Source organism: Diadema antillarum, unplaced genomic scaffold, assembly GCF_040938485.1.
Source record: "Diadema antillarum isolate AM-2024a unplaced genomic scaffold, OU_Dant_1.0 scf00000071, whole genome shotgun sequence".
Taxonomy (NCBI): domain Eukaryota; kingdom Metazoa; phylum Echinodermata; class Echinoidea; order Diadematoida; family Diadematidae; genus Diadema; species Diadema antillarum.
Genome location: NW_027270960.1, coordinates 3,996,435 through 4,020,000, shown reverse-complemented (window position 1 = coordinate 4,020,000; position 23,566 = coordinate 3,996,435). Strand labels below are relative to the sequence as shown.

General features: G+C 37.3%; 1 protein-coding gene across 1 annotated transcript in view; it reads right to left on the bottom strand.

Moving 5' to 3' along the window:
- LOC139717024 (uncharacterized) overlaps nucleotides 1–23,566 on the bottom strand; it is a 325,336-nt gene that overhangs the window by 29,674 nt on the left and 272,096 nt on the right. The window contains exons 15-18 of the mRNA XM_071628540.1: nucleotides 7,461–7,652; nucleotides 3,345–3,480; nucleotides 1,995–2,229; nucleotides 550–603 (exon numbers count right to left, since the gene is read on the bottom strand). Of these exons, the coding sequence (XP_071484641.1) occupies nucleotides 550–603; nucleotides 1,995–2,229; nucleotides 3,345–3,480; nucleotides 7,461–7,652 (617 nt within the window). The remainder of the gene's footprint in view (nucleotides 1–549; nucleotides 604–1,994; nucleotides 2,230–3,344; nucleotides 3,481–7,460; nucleotides 7,653–23,566) is intronic.

Genomic DNA, 23,566 nt, shown 5'->3' with positions numbered 1-23,566 from the left:
GTTGGAGTCTCTGGTATTAATATAGGCAACATGGGAAACAAAGCACATTCAAAAGTACAATTGTGTAGTTAGCCTTAAAACAAATCTCTCGTGAATGATTTTGTTATCAAATATCAACATATGTTGCAGAGAGATTAGATAAGAAATAGTCATAGAGACAGTACAGGAATATGACATTTAAGTGTATTTTGTCATATAATAATATGAGAATTTTTGGTATTCTATTGAGATGTTAAATGATGATGCAATGATCAACATTACGAATTTCAGATTTTAATTTACAAAATGGCATTCACATAGTTTCATGCTAAACATTATGATGACATGGTCATTTATTAACAAATTTGCAATTCAGTTTCATTCCATTTTAGATTTGGTTGACAAGACAAAGCTAAAAGCACATACAGCACAAATTAAAGACACTATCCCCACACAGCAAAAATATTGTCGAGCAGTGAGAAAAGATCAAGAGGGAAAAAAAAGGAAAAGAAAGCATGAGATTAGATAGTTCTTGTCCATTAACTGTCTTGGCTTGGCCGAAAAACTCACATGACGGGTCGTCACTCTTCAAGCTGCCGTCACTGTCTGTTCTCTTGATGGTAACTACGAGGAAGAGGTGGCAGAACGTTTGTCGTACGGACGAAGGTTAGCAGGCAACATCAATCACTACCTACAAGTCCAAATTAGTCAAACATGCCTTGCACAACAACGTGTGCTATGTGTCAGTTTGCTGTTTGAGAATGACCTGTTACTGAGTACATGCGACTCCCTTTATTGCAAAGTCCTTAGACCTGTAAATTTTCTTTCATCATATCAAAATTTTGCCATAGCCGACCAATCAAAGTATTCAAATATATATGAATAATATTTTTTTGACGTTGTTGTCACAAAAGTTTTGCTACAACCATGTTCCATTACAATGGGATGCACAGTAGGAGATAGTACTACCAAACACTGTCACAATTTTATGAAATCCTGTTAAAATCAAAACTTGGTAGCATTGCCACATATTATAATCTAGTATATGTCCTTCTTCTAAATCAGCATGATCAACAACTTGTCATTTGAAAATGCATTACTGAAAATAACAATATTCTGTCCACCTTTTATTGTGAAAACAACAAAATTCTGTCTACCTTTCAAATACAGTAATGTGAAAACAAAATACAGAAACATGGTAATATTTTGAACAGATGTTACCTTAACCAACCAATCACTAATGTAAAGAACCACACACACAGAAATCCACTTGCTTTCTTTCTGACTCTGCACATTCTTTTCAAGTCAAAGTTCATTCTTCACAAAGCAATTCTGCAATTTTCAGGCACACACTTTGGTATCACATGCAGCACAAGTTTGTTATCATTTACCAGTAGGAAGAAAAATACCCCCCCCCAAAAAAAAAAGATGAAGCAATTCACATTTTAACAGAGAGACAGATGTCAATAATCAATAATCAAGATAAAAAAAGTGTACAAGTAATAGACTGGCTTGGATAACATGTTTTAAACAATGAATTACATCTCATTACAAATTTTTTACAAGTGCATACCAGTATGTCATTTCATTAGATGACAGGTTCGAGTCCAACTGGTTCCTTTTCCCCCAACATGTTAGTTAATTTACAGATCTGCAGTTGCAATCTTAACAAATTTAATTGGTAGAGGGAGACAAATTGAAGAAACTCACACCTACATGTAAACCTTCACCCCTCTGAATAACATCTTTCTTTCATGTCATTTCATGTGGTACATTTCTTTCAAACTGTAAATCATCACAGCATTGTTCCATCTCATTCATTTCTGCTTTTTTTCCTTTCTATGTCATAACTTCCTATAAAATAAGTTGGAAGTACACAATGTATATTAGGTATCTGCAAAATTAACTGTGCACTTGCACTTTTCTACAAGCCTATCGACTTAAAATTTCCAAAATTAAGACCATGCTAATACAAAAAATTTGAACACAGATCACTCAAGAAAGACTTGACTCACTTCGGAATGAACCTGCTCGTGGCTTGCGGTTGCTGCCGGAGCGCCGGAGGTGCGTCTGCGGCTTGGTCTCTGCCTCGTCTGCTGTCACTTTGCCGGCCTGCTTCAGCTTGCCTGTCACCGTGAAGCGGTCGACGTCCTTCTCCTCCACGCGCTTCTTCCACGTCGTCTCGTTTTCCTGGAGGAGCTGTAGTCTCTGTGAGATACTGGACTGGCTGCCAAGGATGTCATCATCTTCCTGTGGTGGAAAAAAAAAATTGCAGGTGTGCATATTTGTTTTATAGAATGATTTCATCCTCCTACAGTATGGTGGAAGAAGCATTATACAAGGGTGCATATTTGTTTTATTGAACTGACAAGATCACTAGATCCTGGGGAAGCTGAAGTCTCTGTGAGATGCTGGATCGGTTGCCAAGGATGACATCATCTTCCTGTGATGGAAGAAGCATTATATACAGGAGTATGCAGGAGTGCATTTGTTTTATAAAATGATGTCATCCTCCTATGGTGGAAGAAGCATTATATAGGGGTGCATATTTGTTTTATGAAACTGACAAAATCACTAGATCCTGGGAAAGCTAGCTGAAGCCTCTATGAGATGCTGGACTGGTTGCCAGGGATCACATTATCTTCCTGTGTTGGAAGGAATGTTATATCATGTAGGAGAGCATTTATTTCATACCCAGTGAAGATTAGTCCCGAGTATTCTCTGGCTGGGGTATATGGAACATGTGTGTATACAGGAAAATCAGTCTGTCATGAACAGGTTTAATACTGCAACTGGTTACTGGCACTGTTCTCTTGTGGGAAGTTGAAGTGACAATACACTGCAGAACACAGAATCTTGAATACTCTGTGGGTGCTGGTATATGTCAATACCATCTACCAAGCTTTGTTCCAAGACAGGTGCAAAAGTGACCCCATTTCTAACTTATGGATAATTAGTTATATACATTGTAGTTGAATATGCCAATAAGACAGATTGATGCAGCAGTCTTGTGGGGGAGAGATCATGTTAATAGTTGGTGTGACAGTTTATGGTAAGTTATTTTGGTTTACTCCATAAAAAGCCATGTAGTTCAAGAAAAACAAAACAAAACAACCCCCCCCCCCAAAAAAAAAAAAAAAAAAAAAAAATACCAAGCCTTCCTACGCCATTTTAGTCACAGCTGAGAGGGAATTACCTAATTCTCTCTTCAAGCATCTGCCAAATGGTAAAACCACAACCGTTGCACTTCAATGATAATACAAACACTAAACATTCATTCAGTTTCTATGGGTTTTTCTTTTTTCCATCTCTTTCCCCCATTCTTGAGTCACCAATGCAATGAACCTAGAAAGGAATCCCCTTACCTCATTATTCTTCTGGAACTTGCTATTGTGGTTGAGCTGGTTAAGTCGCTCTTTAAGGCCTGACTTGGGCGAATCTTCATATTTGCTTATTCTCTTTTTCCAGTCTTCCTCACCACTTTTCTTCAGAGCAAATAATCTGCCACAAAAGAAATGATATGAAAAGAAAAAGATACACAGCTGAGTGATATGAATACTGCAAGGTAAGACAGCACTTAGTAGATCTAGAACAATTACTAGAGCACGCAAACAATTACTGCATTGGGGAAAAAGAATCAAACTGATGATTGCAAGATGTAACCCTTGGTGTATGTGCAAAAGGTCACAGCATGGTTTTAGATCATACTGTGTCTACATCATACTCTCTATTAAAAATGGGAAAAAAAAACCTAAAATGTATTTGGACTTTGATTCATTAATCCCTAAATTTTTAGGTTCCTGTATTTACAAAGATTATGATCTGATCTAAATATTCATTCATCATATAACCAAAACCCAATCTCAACATCTAACTTGGGAACTTAAAGGGATGGTATAGTAGTGATGGTATAGTAGTGATGGAGATGAGGATTGGGCTTTTATCTTTTTGTGAGATACCAAGAAACCACTTATGAAATGATACAGAGCACATCATTCTAAGAGGAATTCAAAGTTTATTAGATAAAAATCCATTTTGAATTGGCGGAGACATCCAAAAACAAAGTAAAACAAAGCAATCCTAATAAAAGGTGGATCCCACCTTTTATTAGGATTGCTCTATTCAGGATACCTCAGCCATTTTTTATATTTTCTCCAAATAAACATTAAATCCCTCTTGGAATTACACGCACTTTCATATTTCATACAAGGTTTCTCATTATCTCACCAAAAAAAAAAAAAAATGTTAGAAACCTGAAATTAGGTCTCAACCAAAACTATACGATCCCTTTAAATCACAGACCTGCCCAACATAACACTGGAACCCACTGCATTTCCTGATTCTGTTGCTGATGACTTACCAGGCCTATGCAGCGTGAATATCTGCTTCCTCTCTAAAAAAATGATTACTAATGAGGCATTCCAAGTGGAAAGGAGATTAAAGGAAGCCTTAGCATGCCTTCCAGACTTTCAGTTTAATCTCTTGCTAATTCCCTGTGACTAATGCAAGGAATTGAAAGCAGTAAACTGGAAATGACAGACCAACAAAATAGTCATTCATAAATACAGTAAACATACTCACAAGTAATGACTTGTGAGTGTGTGTGCACACACACATGTGTGTTCTGACCTCGCTATGACCTCAGTGGTCAGTGGGGATATACACAGACACACACAGAGACACAAAGGTCCTCACAATGGTTTGCTTGTTCCAAGAATTGATGGAAGCAAGAAACCACAAAAGTGCAGTCTGCACATGAGACTGCACATGATGTTGAATAAGTACAACAAAAAATTACCTACAGGCTAATATCACTCCATCTAATACCAACAAGACAAACCCCCTGTTCAGACGCAAGCCAGTTTATACCAGAACTCGATCAGTAAAGATCAAAATGACGTATAAAGAATCACTGTATAGCCAACAGACCATTCAGACACTCATCTTGACCGTTCTGAAAAATGTCGTACATACAATGTATATATTATTGTGCAGTTTCTCACTGCACATGCTGTTATGGACATGAGTGACAGGTATAGGGTCACCTTTCATGCCACTCCCATTAAGCCCTGCCCAGTTATACCATTCTACGGTTGCCATACGTTCAGACGCATAATGGACATTATAAAATGCTGATTCATTATCGAATTCCAGTTCGAAACAATGCTCTCAGGGTGTTATACAGACATATAAATTCAATGTATAGCTACAATGTATACCGTTTTGGTACAGCTATACCGTTCTAGTATAATTTTTTTTGCGTCTGAACACCCTGATTATTACTACTCAATGACTGTGAATACATGCATTCAACAGAACCATGGCCAATGCCAGCTTCTGTGCTTGATAGGAATTTTATTGTACCAGCAAAAGACAATTGGAGTTTCTGATAACTGCAACTGTCATGGTCAGAGGTGGAACAGATAGAATAGCATTAACTCTTAAAAGCATTAAAAATCAGAAGTAATCACAACAAAGACATGAATATTATACAAGTTTACGGTAACTTACTCTGAGTGAAAAACATGATTCTTAGAAGAAAAAAAATGCATGTTCAGATATCTTTCTATCTACAAGGTTGTACCTATCAGTCTATTGCTGCTATACATGAAATACAATGTCGGTATTTTTGCTGCTATAAAAATACTCTCCTGAACATTGAAAATCTACATGCTATAATAGCAGTAGTGACCATAAAAGGTAACACATAACCCTCCAAAAAAGAAATGCAATATGAAAGCAAAAAGAGTACGAACAAAATCACTAAAGCAATCATACACAACAAAATGTGTTTTTGTACAAAATAAAATAAATGATAATATATATTTGATTCCAAATAACCATTCAAACACAAGCACACACCCTCCACACACTGGTAATATTTTCAATAAAATTTCCTAAACTATTTTTGCACAAAGGAGAAAATCCCCTTTTGGCCTCCTTAACTTGAGGGTGCAATGCATGAACAGGACCAATTATGCATGACTTTGGGATGTTGCCAGGTAGGCCCTACTGTGACGAGAAGTGAACACACCTTCAATTGTGATATCACAGAGTTTATCAAATTATGTTGGCAATGGTATGCTTGCACACCTCACTATCTTGAATCAACTGAATCCCTTCATGCAAAAAACAAAGAATCGGTAGCTAGGTATAATCACATTTGGAGAGACATTGCCAATTTTTGCACTGGACACGTAAAGATATAAAGGTAGTCCATGATCATAGCCCATATAATTATCTTGCATTTTCCAGCCCAATTTTAGTATTATTGGGATACAACAAGAAAGAAAGGGGAGAAAATAAGTAAGAGTTTAATTGCATTTTGAATGAATAAGATGACAATTTTGCAGGAAAAGGAAATGCAGCATATGGTACAAACAAACAAGATAATCCCATACACAGGAGACTACTTGTAAGAGATATATACAGAATCCACTTCAATTCTTCTTCGCTGATACTGAATATTACAAAACATTCAGGACTCCCCTCAACTCTTAACTCTTAATTCATTGAGGACAGTTACCAGTACTCTGGTAGGTGTCTATGGGAAATGCATGTTGCAGCAAAATCAGTCCATCCTCAACGGGTCAATGTGCTTTCTATGCTGACTGGCACTCATGTACCTTTGAGTACCTTCCTCTACTGATAGGCACAGATGTGTGAAAACTAATATTCAATCAATAGAGATCACCTATAATTCCCTAATCCTCAAATACCTACTGTTAATATGTCGTTACACCTATAAGTGGACGTGCTAATCTACCAATAAAGTCAAGTTTTGACGAATGACTGAATGCTAATGACAAAGCTTGGCTGAAATTAGCTACAATGTAAGTGCCTGGGCAGGTAAAGGGTTAATATACAAATAGTGCACGGTCACAAGTGCGATGGTACAAATTTCACACGAGGGAAAGATAGAGCCACTCTATTCAACGAGGCAAAGCTGAGTTTAATAGTGCACAGTCCTTATCTTTCACCTTGTGCGAAATCTTGTTCCATTGCACAATTAGTAAAGACCATACACTATTTGTTTTATACAACACATCGGACATCAATAGATGTGGTCCACACAGATTCTTGAATAAGAGCACAGAAATGGCAACCTTTTTCCATGAAAGGCGAATCAGTAGCACGGTCACAGTTGTAACCTTAATAGATTGAAAAATTAATTGTTTACAGAATAAGTGATAGAATGCACATGGCAAAGGTTTGTTTATTGGACATCAGAGCCATGGAATGGAACAAAAACTACAAGTTGATCTGGAGTTTACCAAGGGAGTCAATGGATATTGGTGATGTCAGCCATGCAATATCCATTTTTGCTCAAACAAAACTGCACAGCTGATAGCAACAGCAACAGCATGCAATGATACTTTTATCTTCATGTCACGTGATGAGCAATGGACCAATCAGATAGCTACATGTGTTGTATACCATCTGCTGTTAATGTTATGCAAGCACAGAGAGAGAGTCAATACCTGTCTTGGATGGATGCTGCCGTCTTGACCGGCTCCATCATCAGTCGCACCTGGGCCAGCTCGTCCGGTGTCACTGGCTGGGTCTTGAAGCGGTCCGGATCCTGGGCTCGCAGGGATCGCGACGACGGCTGCCTCTTTGGCGTTGAAAATGGTGGCTCATCGACTGCAATACTGACCGGCTGGGTCTTGTTTCTGTTGAATGAGGAAATGAAAATAGGATTCCACATTAATTCATTTCAATACTGCACCAATGCATTGTTGAGGTTAATGTTAATGTACAATCGAAAGCCATTCAAATGTAGTTATATACACATCAAGTACACAGATAAATTGCTGTTGTTATTTTGTGGCCTCCTGTAAACTCCTGGCCTCCTGTAAACTTTAACAGAAATTTTCTAATTGAATGAAACACATCAATGTGTACACTTTGTGGAATTCATTGAAGCTGCAACAATGGACTTCAACTGATATGAAGTGAAAAATAAACGAGGTCAATCAAATAATGTAATATCGACCAAAGAATAAAAACAAATATATCAGATAAGCAGGGGAGTAAAACAATATCAGTCATACAGACATATGATCATGACACAAGTTCACACACATGTACTGCTAAGAGTCAAACATTGCTCATCAGCTGCTAGGATATGCTTGGGTAATAATGTTGTTATTTTTGCTACCAAATGCAGGTAATGTTATCTGCATTGATGGCAAAAAACTGTAACAGACTGAATGGTTTCTTTCCACTGAACAAGGAGCTAGGTTTTTGCAGGACTGGATTTCAGATCTGTCCGTCTGCTGTCCTGAGTTTGACCCTTACAGAACAGCCGATCTCAGCAAAGACATGACAAAAATGATTATGTTGAAGATTTGACTTTTCCCTCTCCCCCTCCCCTGGCCTCCTCCCCCCCCCCCCCCCCCATTCCCATCCCTATTTAAAAGTGAGAAAATCTGATTTATCAGAGCTGCTAATAGTGCAGACATCCCTTTACAGGGGGCTTATCACTTCTACCAGAGGTGTTACAGATACAACCAAGGGTGAAAGGAAGCCACTAACACTGGCCAGCTATAATGGGGCACCAAGAGAACTTGTGCCACAAACTTGAATTCACAAATGTGATTCAGGTACGTGAACCCCTAATACCTGTAAGCAGGCGATTATAAACACACCTGTCCGCTGTGTGAACAGATCATTAAACCCAGGCCAAACCATAGTAAACAGAACAGAACAGAACAGAACAAAATAAAACAAAGCAAAACAAAACAAAACAATACAATACAATATAAAACATTACAAAACAAAACAAAACAAACAACAAAAACAAGAGAACTAAGGCAAAACAAGGCAAAAGAAAACAAACCAAAATGGACACATTTTGATGTCATTGAATGACAAAAACAGTGAAAACATGTGAACACAGATGAGCAAACTAAAGATGTTCCATCATGTTGGTACTGGATTACTCGCAGCATATTGGCACAAACCATCAACTGTTTGGCTCGTTTTTGCTGGTGTGAATGGTATAAAAGGTGGTTGTTGTTGTGGTTGATCTTATGAGTACATGACTTAAACTATCAACAGACAAATGTATATGTGGTTGCAAACAGGAAAGGCAGAGAATAGATATTGGCCATTTTTAATTTAATTCCTCATTAGACTATCTCGAAACTGACAAGCAAAGATGTAAGTAGAGCCTTTGTGTCTTTGCTTGCAGTTAAAAACGCATTCATACCGCACAACCCAGCTTTTCTACAATCGGAAAACTCAAAGGTTTATGATCACCTAGTCACCACATTACAAACCTATACGAGAAAAGAGGAAGTTTATTTCAAGTATTGATGGGATATCAAATTCATCACAGATGCGTCAAATGTGACAAACCGCAATTAATGAAAACCTCAACCACTAGAGCCTACATCTTTGAATAACGTAAGTGAAGCATTGCGAAGTACAAAGACTATCTGAGCACAAAGCAAACACAATCACTGTATCTGTCTAGCTTGTGACATCACGTCTCTTTCAGAGGCTGCACAAATATCTAACAAGCAAACTCCAGGGCAGCCACTTCCTTAATAACAGTGCCATAAATACACACTTAGCTACAGAAACTAGTTAATGTCTGGTATAAGAGTGCATCATGAACGATAGGGTAACTTTTCACGTGTCAGTGAGCAAGACAGGTGAAAAGTTATGACTTCAGACAAATCCTCCTATTCCTTAAATCTGATTGAGTTAACATTATCATTCATTTGTTGTGTGTGTGTACATGAGTGCTTGAATATTTCTTACATTACTATTACACAACACATTTGTTTTGCAACCATCCCCGTAAAAATAGCTTCACAAATTGTGCAGGTAACTGCAACTAAAAGTGAAAGATTTGACATTTCAATGAGACAAACTTTTTTACAAGCTCTTTCATCTTCATTAGAAAACTCACTTTCAAATTTGAGCACTTTCTCTGAAGGTGATCATGAGTTCAAACACTAAACATGCAATGCTGGATTTCAATTCAGAGGAAAATTGAGAGAAAAGATGACATTAAACTGCCAAGTCAAGAGTCAACCTTTATATTGGTGCCCAAATACTCAATGGGGTTGGAGACCGTAAATCATAACTTTGTTCAGGATTGAATTTTAAAGCATAGTGTGTGGCATGCTTTGCAATAGAAGAATTACCCTTTGTGGCCGGGCATTGTGAAATGTTTAGGTGTAATCTGCAGGTTCCCTTGGTTATAGCAGACGAGAAAAATTGTGATACCTTATCAGAAAAGTTCCAGCTTGTTGTCAATCTCTGTATCATTAACCACAAGATGTTTGCTTACTATTGTCTTGGTCTCTCCACACCCCCCCCCCCCCCCTTCCATCAAACACATACGCCTTTGGCATGGCTTTATTCTTTGAAAGAGCCGACACTCAGAAGTGTCATTCACCAGTTGTCGTAAATGTCCTGTGGGTGCTCTTGGGTGCTGCGGTAATAAGTCACAGCGTCACATGGCTTGCCATTTTGAAATGATGCACATCGACCAGACATGATCTTGCTCCAGTGAACTTTCATAGTTCAAGAATAAAACAACACTAAAGACAAAACAAAACAAAACACACACACACACACACAGGGAGAAAGGAAAGGGCAAAGTGAAGAGAGGATGGCAGGATAATGCAACTTTTTAAAGTCTGTGAAAATTTTTCAGACCGCTCATTACCTTATTGTTTGCCGTGTTCATCTCTAGGTTTCCATAACTTTGTTTTGTTTTTGTTTGATTTACTTAGATTGTTTCTTTATTTGAATGAAGGCATAAAATGTATATTGAAAGACCTTAATCTGCATTAAACACAATATCATGTCACTACCAACACCTTGGTCACTCATCTGCATTTGTGAAGAAAGAGATTACTATGCAAAGGCCTGACCATTACAAACGGTCAGGCCCTTGTCAAACTTTCCTTTGAAAAGGAAATATGTACTGTGTACACCAGTAGGCCTATACGCTTCCGATGTGTGTAAAATTCTGTCAAAACATTCTGCTAGACAGGATTAAAACTTTGAGTGAAGTCATACTTTTGGGAAAGGAGTCATCTATTTGCTATGCAATTACAACAAAAAGTTTGGCTTTTTGGATGTTTAATCTACTGGGGGGGGGGGGGGGGGGGGGGGAAGGCCATTGAAGGGATTCACTAAGGTTGATTGATTTTTTGGAATTTGATTGATGAAAACACCTGGGGGTGATGTCAGTTGATTGGATTTTGAGTAAATTGTCGTGCCTCTTTCTATTGTTATTACTGTCTCCACTTCATTGGGAGTCAACCACCTGAAAGTTACGGTTAGTTTCCGAGTTTCCAAAGTACCACAGCTACCCAATGTTTTTTGTTTTTTTTATTGAATGATGGTATGTGAGTGGGGTGGTGGAAGAGGGCAGAAAAAAAGTGATAATGAATGATGAATATAACACAAATGCAACACCTAAACAAAGAACCAAACATACGTGTATCTACTGGAATACCTATGACTGACATTCCTGAGCAATCATTTCAACCTGAAAATATAGAATTGATTTAACTGCAAGTGGCAGATAAGGCCTGCTTATCCGCAATGACCCATGCACTATTCAACTCTACCCTGATCACTGATGTTGGATCAATATTTGATTATGTACTCCGTCATATCTTTACCATAATTTTAAACACAAGATTACTGTACATTGCTACAAAATTGCAGAATACAAGTCTTAAATCCTCACTTCTCTTCGCTTTGAGGACAACTGCATGAAATATGCCTGCAATAATTGTGAAGATTATTTAATACACTGGAGATATTACATACACAGAGTGTAGCACATTTGTACATGAAAAACTGAGTGAAGATGACTTAATTCTTGATTAATCTCTTCTCTGTCCAATTCAAATGATCATTAAGTTATTCTTTTACCCAATTTTACTATGAAAGTGAGTCTACATATGAATTACACTTTCAAATCATATCACACACACCTTTAGGCCTACTGGGTATGGCTGGGCTGTCAAAGTACAAATCTGGGCTAAAGAAGCCCAATCCCCTCTCTGCCTCACAACCAAGATTAGATTAACCAATTGGCACCTGCCATCTCAAGAGAACGAATGAACGAAAGAACAAATGAACGAATGAGCGGATGAAAAGGAAGGTCGAGAGCGAAAGGATGACACCATGGCAAAGTGCACTGAACTGGAGCTGAGCGCTCACCATCCCCTCACACCTCACACACCTCCGGCCCAGATCCTAGTAGGAAAAGAACCGGAATGAAGTCCCCGGGAAGATTGAAAGACGAGCAAATTGAAATGCCAAGCTTTATGAAAACGGTCAATCTCGACTGGCTGAGACGGCTCCGTACACAGATGCAGCGAGTCGGAAGATGGAAATAGAGATCGAGAACAAGTTTTAGAATGCTCAAGGAGAAAGGATGTTGAAGGAGATTGTATGTTGAATGAGAATCCATGTTGATGGGGAATGTACCAAAGACCAAGGGGGGGGGGGGGACAATTTTGTATAAAGACAGTGAAACAAAAGAATTTGAGCAGTGAAAGTTTTTTTTTTTTTTTTTTTTTTTTTTTGGGGGGGGGATGCACTCTTGGTGAAGGGAAAGTTATAACTTTGTCTTTTCACATTCCCCTGCATATGTATGTTCATTCTCTTGCTTTCAATCTCTATAATACAAGTGCAAAAACACATACTGGATAGGGTTCATGTGGAAAATTTGTCATAATTATAATATCATATCATCATCAAGATTTGTCAAAAAATATCTCTGACTGCTTCAATGATGTCTTCAAATATAAGAATATATATATAATGCGAAATCTGTGTAAACTCCTGATAATTGCAAATAATAAGAACTAAACATCATTACAACCCTACTTCATTTAATTTCTTTTGTTAGCTCTTTAGACTCCAAGTACATAGTCATTTATGCTTTATAATCATCGTTATCCCCTTTAAAAAGAAATAAAAACACACACACAAAACAAAAAAACAAACAAACAGAGGAACTCTACTCCTCAAATTGGCAACTGGACTTGGCAACTGATACACATAGCAGGACTAGACTTGTCTATGCAGTACTCTTGTTTTATTCACACACTAATCACAATGATGAGTCTCGCACATTGCTCAATATAAAGACTTCTGACAAAGTACCTAGTTATTAAGCTATCTTTTTTTCTCTCTTTCTATTTTCTTTAGGGGTGTGGATAATTGATAAGGCCTACTATGCACATCTTTTCTGGAAGCTTTATGTGTATTTACCATTTCATACATAGCTACTTCCAGTAGCACCAATTTCATCCCCCAATCCTTTACACGAGAACCAAACCTTGTCTGGTAGAATTCAATATCGCAGCTCGAGGAGGAGAAAACACACACGAGAATTTCAATAAAAGACAATCTAGGAGATGGGGCTAGGTGGGGCTTTGGGCGGAATAAAAGAACAGAATAACAGAATAACAAAGGTCATGTAATACTGATATCACTGCATATTGGGTGCTTGAACTTTTGCATTTTATTGAGTGATACTGAAGAAAGACAAGAGACGTGATTGATGCCAAAGGGCATTTTCTCCAACTATTTCATGATTTCCCTCTGCAAAGAATACTCAACAAAGCAGAAAACAATCAAACAAACAAATGTTGTCTATAAACACTCTTTTGATACATACTATCTTTCCCATGGTAGTACACGAGGGTGAGTACAGCTGGGCGACTCCTGTTTTAACAAAGTCTTCAGTGCTGGCATTTTTCTTTTATCATATATCAAAATTTTGTTATAGCCAAACATATAATGTATGTAAAGTTAATAGATAACAATTTTGGGACCTGAATTGTCACTTCTTTGGAATGAGATTTTGTTATCAGGTGTTTGTTATACTGGGAGTGCACTGTGTAATCAATACGTGATGCATCCCAAATGTTTAAAATTAGCCTGCCATTGAATAATTCTATCAATAGACTGTCAAGCTGAACATAAAATTATCAAACGCTGAATTTACTGGTTTTTATCACAGCTACTGTCCACGCTACAGACAAAGCAGAGCAAGAGATGGAGAAAGCTAGCAATAATTGTGACTGCCTCCTACTGCCAAACACACAGACATTGATTGATTAATAGACCATTTACTTATGGTTTCACTTTCAAACTAGAACTGACTATTGTCACTTTCCCAAGTCCAAGTCCAACTTGGCCAAGTATTGGTAGGTCCTATTCAGTATTTCAAATACTAACATGCTTAACTATCTCCAGCATTTCCTAATGGAAACCAGATTACAGGCTTAAATTCTGCAGATATTTTACAGTATGGAGTCTGATTAGAATACTCATAATTCTTTCCAAGAACAAAAAATCTTGACTTATGATACATCTTTTATTGTTTCCACTGGAGTCTTGGGTCCAATGAAATCTTTTCTCTGTATGTAGCAGTCTTTAGGCCTAATTGATTTTGCTTTTTGTACTGTAAGCTGTGATTCTGGCTTACAATGAGTAGGCCTACATCATTAACAGCCACCCTTCAATTTGGAGGAAAAGTGACGATGCTACACAATATATTACGTCTCTACAATCCACAAAGAAGCAATAGAAAAAAAAAGTTGACAAAAATGATGAAAAAATTTGCAGTCGAGGGGGGGGGGGATATGGACAGAAGACAAAAAAGAGGAAAACTGAATGGTCTGTTTCAATGTTCTTGACCTAGCCATGACCTCAAAATTTAGGAAGATCTACAGGGAATTTACTGTGATGCTGCCCAACTCTGGGTCAGAAGTTGGGGCTAGTTTTTCTCTACAAACAGACAGGCAGCCTGTATACTGAAAATTACTTCATGTGTACAGTAAAACATTTCCGCAGATTGACCTGTTTATCTCTCTGATACACACAAGAGTTTTTAGTGCTGATGCCAGCTTTTACATGGTATAATTTCTATAAAGCAGAGCCTATTGAAGCATATGATGTTGTTGTTGTTGTTGTTAGTACAGACTGTGACCACACAAAGTGTTAGGCAACCCCACCAAATAACACAACATTCTAATTTCATTTTGCTATGATCCTGTGGAAAGAATAGCATGCAAAAGAGAGAAGGTAAGGTTTTGTTGAAAGACAATTTACAATCCAAAAGTTCTAAGACTCTAAGAAGCTGGTGGAACTATATGCCATTACCTTCTCTTTAGAATACAAATGCAATTCTCCATATATCTTCTCTTGTGTTTCATCATATATTGCATTTGATTCAATGCAGAACAGTAGGATATAAATCCTACATCAAGCAATCCAATGAATTACATATTTTTTATCCAGTTGAGCAGAATTTTTGTAAAAAATGAAAGGGTTATGTAGTGGTGACTATGGAAGAGGCAAGTTCATAGGAATGAATACACATTAGGGATTAAAGGTACTGTTTACCATTGGGAGCAGTGATTTAAAAAAAAAAATGTTCAAGATATCACATTTGATGCATTTGTGTAGGTCAGTTGTATCACAAAACATCCTACCATGTAGAAATTTTGCAAGAAAGCCAAAAATAGGAGGAGATATTACTATTTTTCTCACTAAACCATAACTGTAGACGGTTTAGTCTGGAAACATTTTCATTATAACTATTGTTCACATTTTGTATCTAACAATACTTAACACTGATTACATTGGTTCAAATTTTTACATTGGTTGTTTCTATCCCTAACTCACACTTTACAACTATTTTAGAGCACTAATGTTGGGTTTTTGTTTCATCTGCAAATGGTAAATTAGGCCTTTAAGTGGGGTGATGAATTCTGCTTCCGGAAGGTGAGGTGAGAATCTTATAACAACTTGGATGGGTGTAAGATGGGGACAGCTGTATCCCCCTCCCCCTCTCCACCCTGTGAAAGTTGTCTCAAGGAAGAAGAAAAAGAGAAGAAGGTGTATCTGCATCCACTTGCACAGCTTCTGGGACCGAGGGAGTGATGATTAAACGGCCCTTCAGGGTTGACAGGCATTAGGGTTTGCGAACCTTTCTGGCAGAAAGTGTGAAGATGGAACATGAGGGACAGGTTTCATCACTTCACGGAATGATGAGCAACCAGTGCAGACCGGATAAAAACACTTTCACATCTACATTTCAACATAATCATGTACTGTATAATACTCCCTCTGTCATGATCCACAGTTTTATTATTTGCTGCTGTGAAGAATATATTGCTCTCTATCACCACTTGGGAGATTTATATAGACACTAGATATGAAGGTTAATTCATGTATTCTCGATCCCGAGGACATACTGTAAATCATTTGTAATCAAACCATCATTGAATCATATGTATCTGTATCAGGAAATACATATTGAAAACTGAAATAAACAAGCATGTAACAAAGAGAAAGGTAGTTAAAATTAAATGGCAGCTATGGAACTTTATGATACCATTCTAATGAATCATCGATTCATAGAGAGGCCCTACATACAAATGATCACTTGTTTATGACTACATTGATATGAATGAAGATTAAAGTTTCACTGTTTTGTTACAACAAGCTGGCAGAAATAATGTCATTTTGTTCTACTAACTTCTGTTCATGACAACTTACACATCATGTTTTAACCAATTGTAACAAACCTAACTTCTCATGATAACATAATATTGCTACACATATATTTCCTCTCATCTGGTATTTTGATACTTGTGTGGAATATTACCAATATTGTTTAATGTTGATAATGGTGGTAACAACAGATACAGTAACAGTACATGTAATACGCCTATACTGTAATGAAATATAATAATGATAATGTTGATGATGATAATCATTACTATCATCATCATCATCATCATCATCATTATCATCATCAACATCATCATTGTGACTGATAAATACTAAGAAGAAGAAAAAAAAAAGGAAGAACTAATAGTATGAAGAATGATGATATAAGGTTATAATGATAATACTTAATTTGTAACTTCACTAAAATACACACCAGCTCCCACACAACTCAGACTGCATGGAACCTGCATGGCCACCCGGAGCCCTGGTGAGTCCCTTGTTTTAGCCTTGGGGGCCCCCAGAGCAGAGTGAGCAGGCAGCTCGCCTGGGACATTAGATACCATCATGGCCAATTGAGAGGGGGAAATATCATAACTTTCAAGGTTCGTCCAGGTGTCATATCTACCCATGGCAGACAAGCCTGCATGCTGTGGCCTGGCCTTGGAGTGTGTGTTTGTTTGTGTGTGTGTGTGGGGGGGGGGGGTGGTGGGTGGGTGGATGTATACTGTATAGCCTAATCTCAATGCTTTAAGAGAGAAGAATGCCACATCTTTTGTTGATTTAATATTACAGGTAAATCACAATGGGACAACATTGCTTGTTTTTAATCATGCATTAAAAAGGTTAAATCCCCTAATCACTTATGATTTTTATAAGAATTATTATTGATATTACTCTTATTAGTATCAATATCATAATTATCATCATTACCATTACTAGTATTATAATCATCAGCATTGCCATAATCATCATAATCATCATTACTTCTCATGTATTCCCCATGATAGGTCAAATGACAGGGCTGAGCATAATAGTCTAACATTTTCTCCTGACACCAAAACCATCCTTCCTCAGGGTCCCACTTGAAAAAAAAAAAAAGTAAAAACTTTTAGCGCTTATTTATGAGCTTTGCATATTACTTTTCACACACACAGACATAAGCCTGTATATAAAATTATACAATGACAAGAAAATCTGATACTGTTTCAAAAAAGACAGAGGTATTTGTTGACATGATGTTGACAAGATGATCGACACCAAGTGATCTGGGAAGAGACATAGGTCCAGGGGTGCTGTTACACTAAACTGCATCCCTGGTACCAGCACATGTTTATAAACATGACACAGACTGAGCCCTTTGTAGATGATCACCTTACCCTCGCACTGCTACAAAACAGCTGGTAGGACAAGGAAGTAAGCACAAACAAACAGATAAACAAACACAAAACAGTCCAAAAGTAAAAGAGAGCAAGGTTAAAAAGAGCTGTATGATTTTATCCATTTTCAATTGCAACATTTTTTTCCCTATCCGTTGTGAAAGAACATTCCCTTCCATGATGTTCATTCACTTCACACTTCTACCTGAAAGAGAAATGCACACATAACACATATACTGCATAAGGCCTATAACACAACAGAGATACACACATGAAAACATCATCCTGTCGTACGAAAAGAAGAGTCAAAATTAGATTAAACGTGATTAGATAAATGACCATAATTCTTTCATCATGCCACACCTATTGGGTGCATCACATTTCTTTTCTGATTACTATACAATGCCTTTTCAAACTGTCATGGTTTAAACCAGGTTTAGTTCATAACTCTAGGCCAGTGATATATGAATTTGCAATATGAACCACTCAGTCACTATATCAGAAATATAGAAAACGTATAGACAGCCTGGTTGCTGGTACTATAAATCTTGTCTAAGCATGGCTCCAATAGAGGTGTTTAGTGTTGTAGTCATGTTTTCAGATGTTTGAATAAAAAAAGACTGTATTATATATGAAAGACTTTAATTCAAACTACCTCCACATATATAGGATGAATGAATAAAGGGACTCTAGGAGTTAAAGCATGATATGTGGTGAGCTGTGATTGTATTACTGAGGAAATCTGTTGAAATACACATAGGCCTACACTGTATCAATCATCATATATACTGAGTCATGCCTAAAAGTTCCAGGAAGTGCAGTTACAATGTATACTCAAGATTTAATTTCAAGAGCGGCCTCATCACCAAGCATGTGTTCTGCTATAAGACAGAAAACTTCTGCAAAATAATTAAATGAGCTTGTTGACTGACAAGGCTGACAATAGAAAAGATCAAATACAGCTGAGTTGGTATTTCCACATTTCTTATTCACTGTCGTGCACAATGCTGAATCTAGCTGGAATAGATCAAACCTACATGTCTAACTGTGTAGAAATGCTTTAAGTTTCTACATGCCTTCCTGCTAATTAAATTCACGCTGGATGCTCTTGACTACAGTTTATACTTTGGATGTAAACATGTCTAAATGAGCAGTTTTATTCAAAAGGTTTTTCTTTCTTTCTTTCTTTTTGAAAAGTTTGTACTCATTTGTTAATCAACAATTCATACTTCCTCCCACTACAGTTGTGGGAGCTCTTTAAGCTTGGTCTCTCAACCATGTAGGCCTAACTCTTACAAGCTCATGGTTATTCAATTAGTGAATAGAAACAACAAGAAGACTTGAAACATAAAAATGATCAAGCAATATTTGCAACATCATTTTTATCTTTGTGACAATTGTATGATTCTTTCCTCTTTTATGATTAAAGGACAAAAAAAGGTTGAGGAACTCTCTCAATAAAATTCCCATTCCAGTCTTTTGGGGAAAAAATCATTTTACACTAATGATGATATCAAGTTTTCTTAGGAAGCACAAACTAACAGCTATCCTCATCACAGAACTCAAACATCAATGAAGGGGGGGGGGGGCAGCTTATGTTGTCATGCTTTTATACTTATTCTCGTAATGAGAAATCCTTTGAACTTCATATGAAGATTTTTTTTTTTTAAATCAAAAGTAAAATCAAAATGCTTATGCACTCACATGAGTGGAATGATGAATGGAATTACGGACCACACTTTACTTGATTTGACTCTTTGACTCATGAAATGGATTCAAATAACAACAGAATTCCTTTTTCTAACCGGTCATCTCAAAGAATTTAACAGTAAGTCTTCACAGAGTCAATAACAGTGTTGATTTTCTTACATTTGTTCCTGGACAATTACCAGGGTAGTTAACAGCCAGACTTGGGACTAACTGTCTCCTTTTGCAAAATAAAAGACAAAAATGTGGCCATCTAGACACGGATGAATTTCAGTGTTCTGCACTGTCATATTGACAAGCTCCCCTTCAGAAAGAGAAGGTGGCGAAATAAAAGCAAAGATAGAGGAAAATGTCACATGTTCCTCTGACATTTTGTGTCCCGATTTTAGAAGTTTGAAAGTTTTCTCACAGAAGTCATGCCTTTGAATCACTTTGAACCACATCAGCCCATAAAACTCTGATCGCCCGCGGACAGCATCTGCCCAGTGTAAACATTCCCACCAACTTTTTCCATGATATTTTCCACGGTCTGATGATACTGCATCCCTCACCCCTCTGGGTGGTTGATCTTGATTTACGTTTTTATCTGTTGGCTACAGGTTAGAAGAAGAGGTCAAAATGGCAATAATCTCTGAAATAAAAGAAAGAAGATCCTTCATTTCTGAATAAAACAAAACAAATCACAACAAGACAGAAGGCTACAGTGTGTGTAGATGCTAGAGAAATATGTTTAATAATTTCAAAATCCTGCTTTCTCATAGAAGCTGCTGTCTTCAACTATTGATGATTCCAATCATAAAAAAAAAAAGCTGAAATATTTTTGGAACTCTATCTCTCCAGAGACTCCAACTCTCCCGTTTTCGACGGGAGATCTCCCGCCGAAAGCCCATTTTTGCACAATCTCCCGTTCTCCCGTTTGAAATTTGATTTCTCCCGCCCTGGCTCTGTGTCTCCCGGTGGAAAGGATTTCTTACTTATTTCTATCGTATGTTGAAAAAATAAGCCTTAGATAGCACCAGAGAACATCTAGAATCCTAGGAACTTTGCGCTTCGCACACATCAACTTGGAGTCTCCCGTTTGCTAGGGGTTTCGGGCGGGAGAATCTCCAGATCAGAAGGTGCTTGGGATTGGAGTCTCTGTCTCTCTACAATTGATACTACTATGTAACAAGATGATATAAATATTCTTATGTTAAAGACCTTGCAGTTTTATACACTTTTTATTCAGAACCCACAATTGAGTGCCAGTAGATGATATTCCAATCTCTGTGAGCAAAGTATATTGATCAAACTTTAAATGAGTCACAATGCATTGAAATGTGATGCCCGGAAATTTTGTATCACAGTAGAGACATTCGGAATCTCATGTACGTACACGTGTATTTCTATGTCATGGATTTATATGTATGTCCTTTACATTTGTAATATTTTTCCCTCGGTTACTATTAAAAGTTGTGAGGGTACATCATGATAATTCCAGCTGCATATTGAAGCAATTGCTTCCAACAATGTATCTATTGCTTGATAACCTAGATATTTGATTAATGGCATATGGGTCACCAGGAGCTCTGTGAAGTAGTCTTCCCAATAAAATACTCTTGATTTCTACGATCTAATAGGTACTCATCCACTTGGTATGGATATTTGTAGCCATAAATCTTGTCATATCTGAGAGCTGGGTCCAAACTCAGGACAGTATTGGCTAAATGCAGTCATCAATCTGGAATGCTCCTCTCCATTCACACAAATACCAGCATGTTGCTTGAGTCAATGCACTTTTGATGACATCACCAAGCGAAGAGATGACATCATTAATTTATGTCACATGCCCTTTTAGTGATATGTCACAGATTTGAGATGTAAGGATTGCACTGTAAATTGAGTAATCATAACATGATTCAACAAATTCTATTGATATATAAAGATTGGAGTTCACATGACAGGATGATATCCCCTAAGACTGTGAGCTCGTCACGCCATTAAAAGAAATGACAAATGGGACAGACAGTTCAGTGCAACTTTAAGTCATAATCCTTCAAACTCTAAATCTATGTGGATTTTTTTTTTTTCGCATTGTGCATAAAGCTCATAACTCTCACTCACTGTTCTTGACTTGAAACCCATTGAGGACAAGTTCCTAGTATACTCGGGCAAGTGTCTATGGGAAATGCCTGTTGTAGGAAAATCAGACTATCCTCAATGGGTTCATCATCACAATCAAAATACTCAGGTTTTCAGGATCTGATGATTCAGTGAAAAGTCTCTTTTTTTAATTACAAATTCATTGCGGAAAATGTACATGTAAACTTTCTTAAATAAATCATTGATACCCTTTCAACTCTCTTTCTAGGCTATATAGGCCTATTCACATCTAATAAATCATTATTATGACTATCACTTCTAAATTACTCTTTGCGTCTATGAATGACAAGTCCTCTATGCTAAAGCTCTTTAGCAGACACCGTAGGGCATAAAAGTCACTTAATGTCATTCACTTACATCAAGGAAGTATCTCCTTGGTTATATGCAACACATTTCAGAATGCAGTTACCATTCTGACAACTTGATGATATCATAAGATATGAAAATGGAATCACAGAGAATTGACTGGCTTATCTCTTTTTGTGTATGTATGCATTATGAACAAAAATTAAGACGCATAGGAAAATATTTCGATATAAAGAAAAAGATATATGATTTAAAACATTCAGGACAGATTGATTTTTCTACAACACGCATTTCCCATAAACATCTGCCAGAGTATACTTAGGAACTTGTCCTCAACAGGTTAAGTATTACGTGAACAGTAAACAAACAAACAAAAAAGATTAATGCACTTGTAGGATGCCTATGATGACCAGTTGGTGTTCTCTTGAACTCTGACAGAACGTGGGATAACTCCAAAAGGAGGGCTGCATGAGAATGATAATTCAGGTCAGTGTCAGCAGAGTGTCAGCTACAGCTGTTGCTGGACAGCCAGGTGCCTACAAAGCATTCACTTTCACTCAATATCAATCCTAATCAATTCATTCTATAAACTACTCACATTTTGCACTACTTTTAGGGGCCCTGTTATAGAGAGACTTTTACCTTCCTACAAAATGAGAAGTGGTGTGCAAGAAAACAAACTTGTTTTTGCCAAATATAAGGAGCGTTAGTCATGTGACCTTCACCTTGGTCACAGTGGGGGGACCTGGCACGACTTATGAGGAGCTGCCCAGCACGATCCCAGCAGGGTCCTGGACTCGGGTATGGAGACCAAGCCCAGGGACCGAGTCCAAAACTGATCCACCCGATGAATGCCCACCCCTAGCAAATAAATGTGTGATGCTCCCTGTGATTCACTACAAAAAAAAGTACAACAACATACTTCATAATTTTCGTGCTGCTTTGTTGCTATATTCAGTCAAATTTTGCATCAAGTTTTTAATACAAGAGGGGCTCACACTCAACAAGCATTGTCTTTTTAGTGGGTCCCTCCGTTTTTTCACACAGTGCATATTGACAATTCTTTCATTTTCGTTACCTCTGCAACAATTGCAATGTATTGATACTGTTAGTTTTTCCCATTATTGTTGTTTTCTTTGTACAGATTTACATGCATTGTTTCTGTCACTCAAGAAAGTGAGATTTATGTTTATATTACTTTATTGTGGAAAAACGAATAAATTCGAACTTGAACTTGAACTTGAATGGTCGATTCTTGTGTTGTCATATACAGAAAATCTTCTGTTTTAAAGCCTTAGCAACAGTCTTGTCACATCATGCATAAATTAGGCCTACATTGATAGACAGATACATAAAGACACAGACAGATAGATGAATAGAGAGATAAAAGAGAGATATTGAGAGATATAGAGACAGATACATGTAGAGATGAATAAAGAAAGATACGTAAACAGACAGAGAAACAGACATATAAATGGATGGAGAAAGGATAGATAGATAGATAGATAGATAGATAGATAGATAGATAGATAGATAGAAAG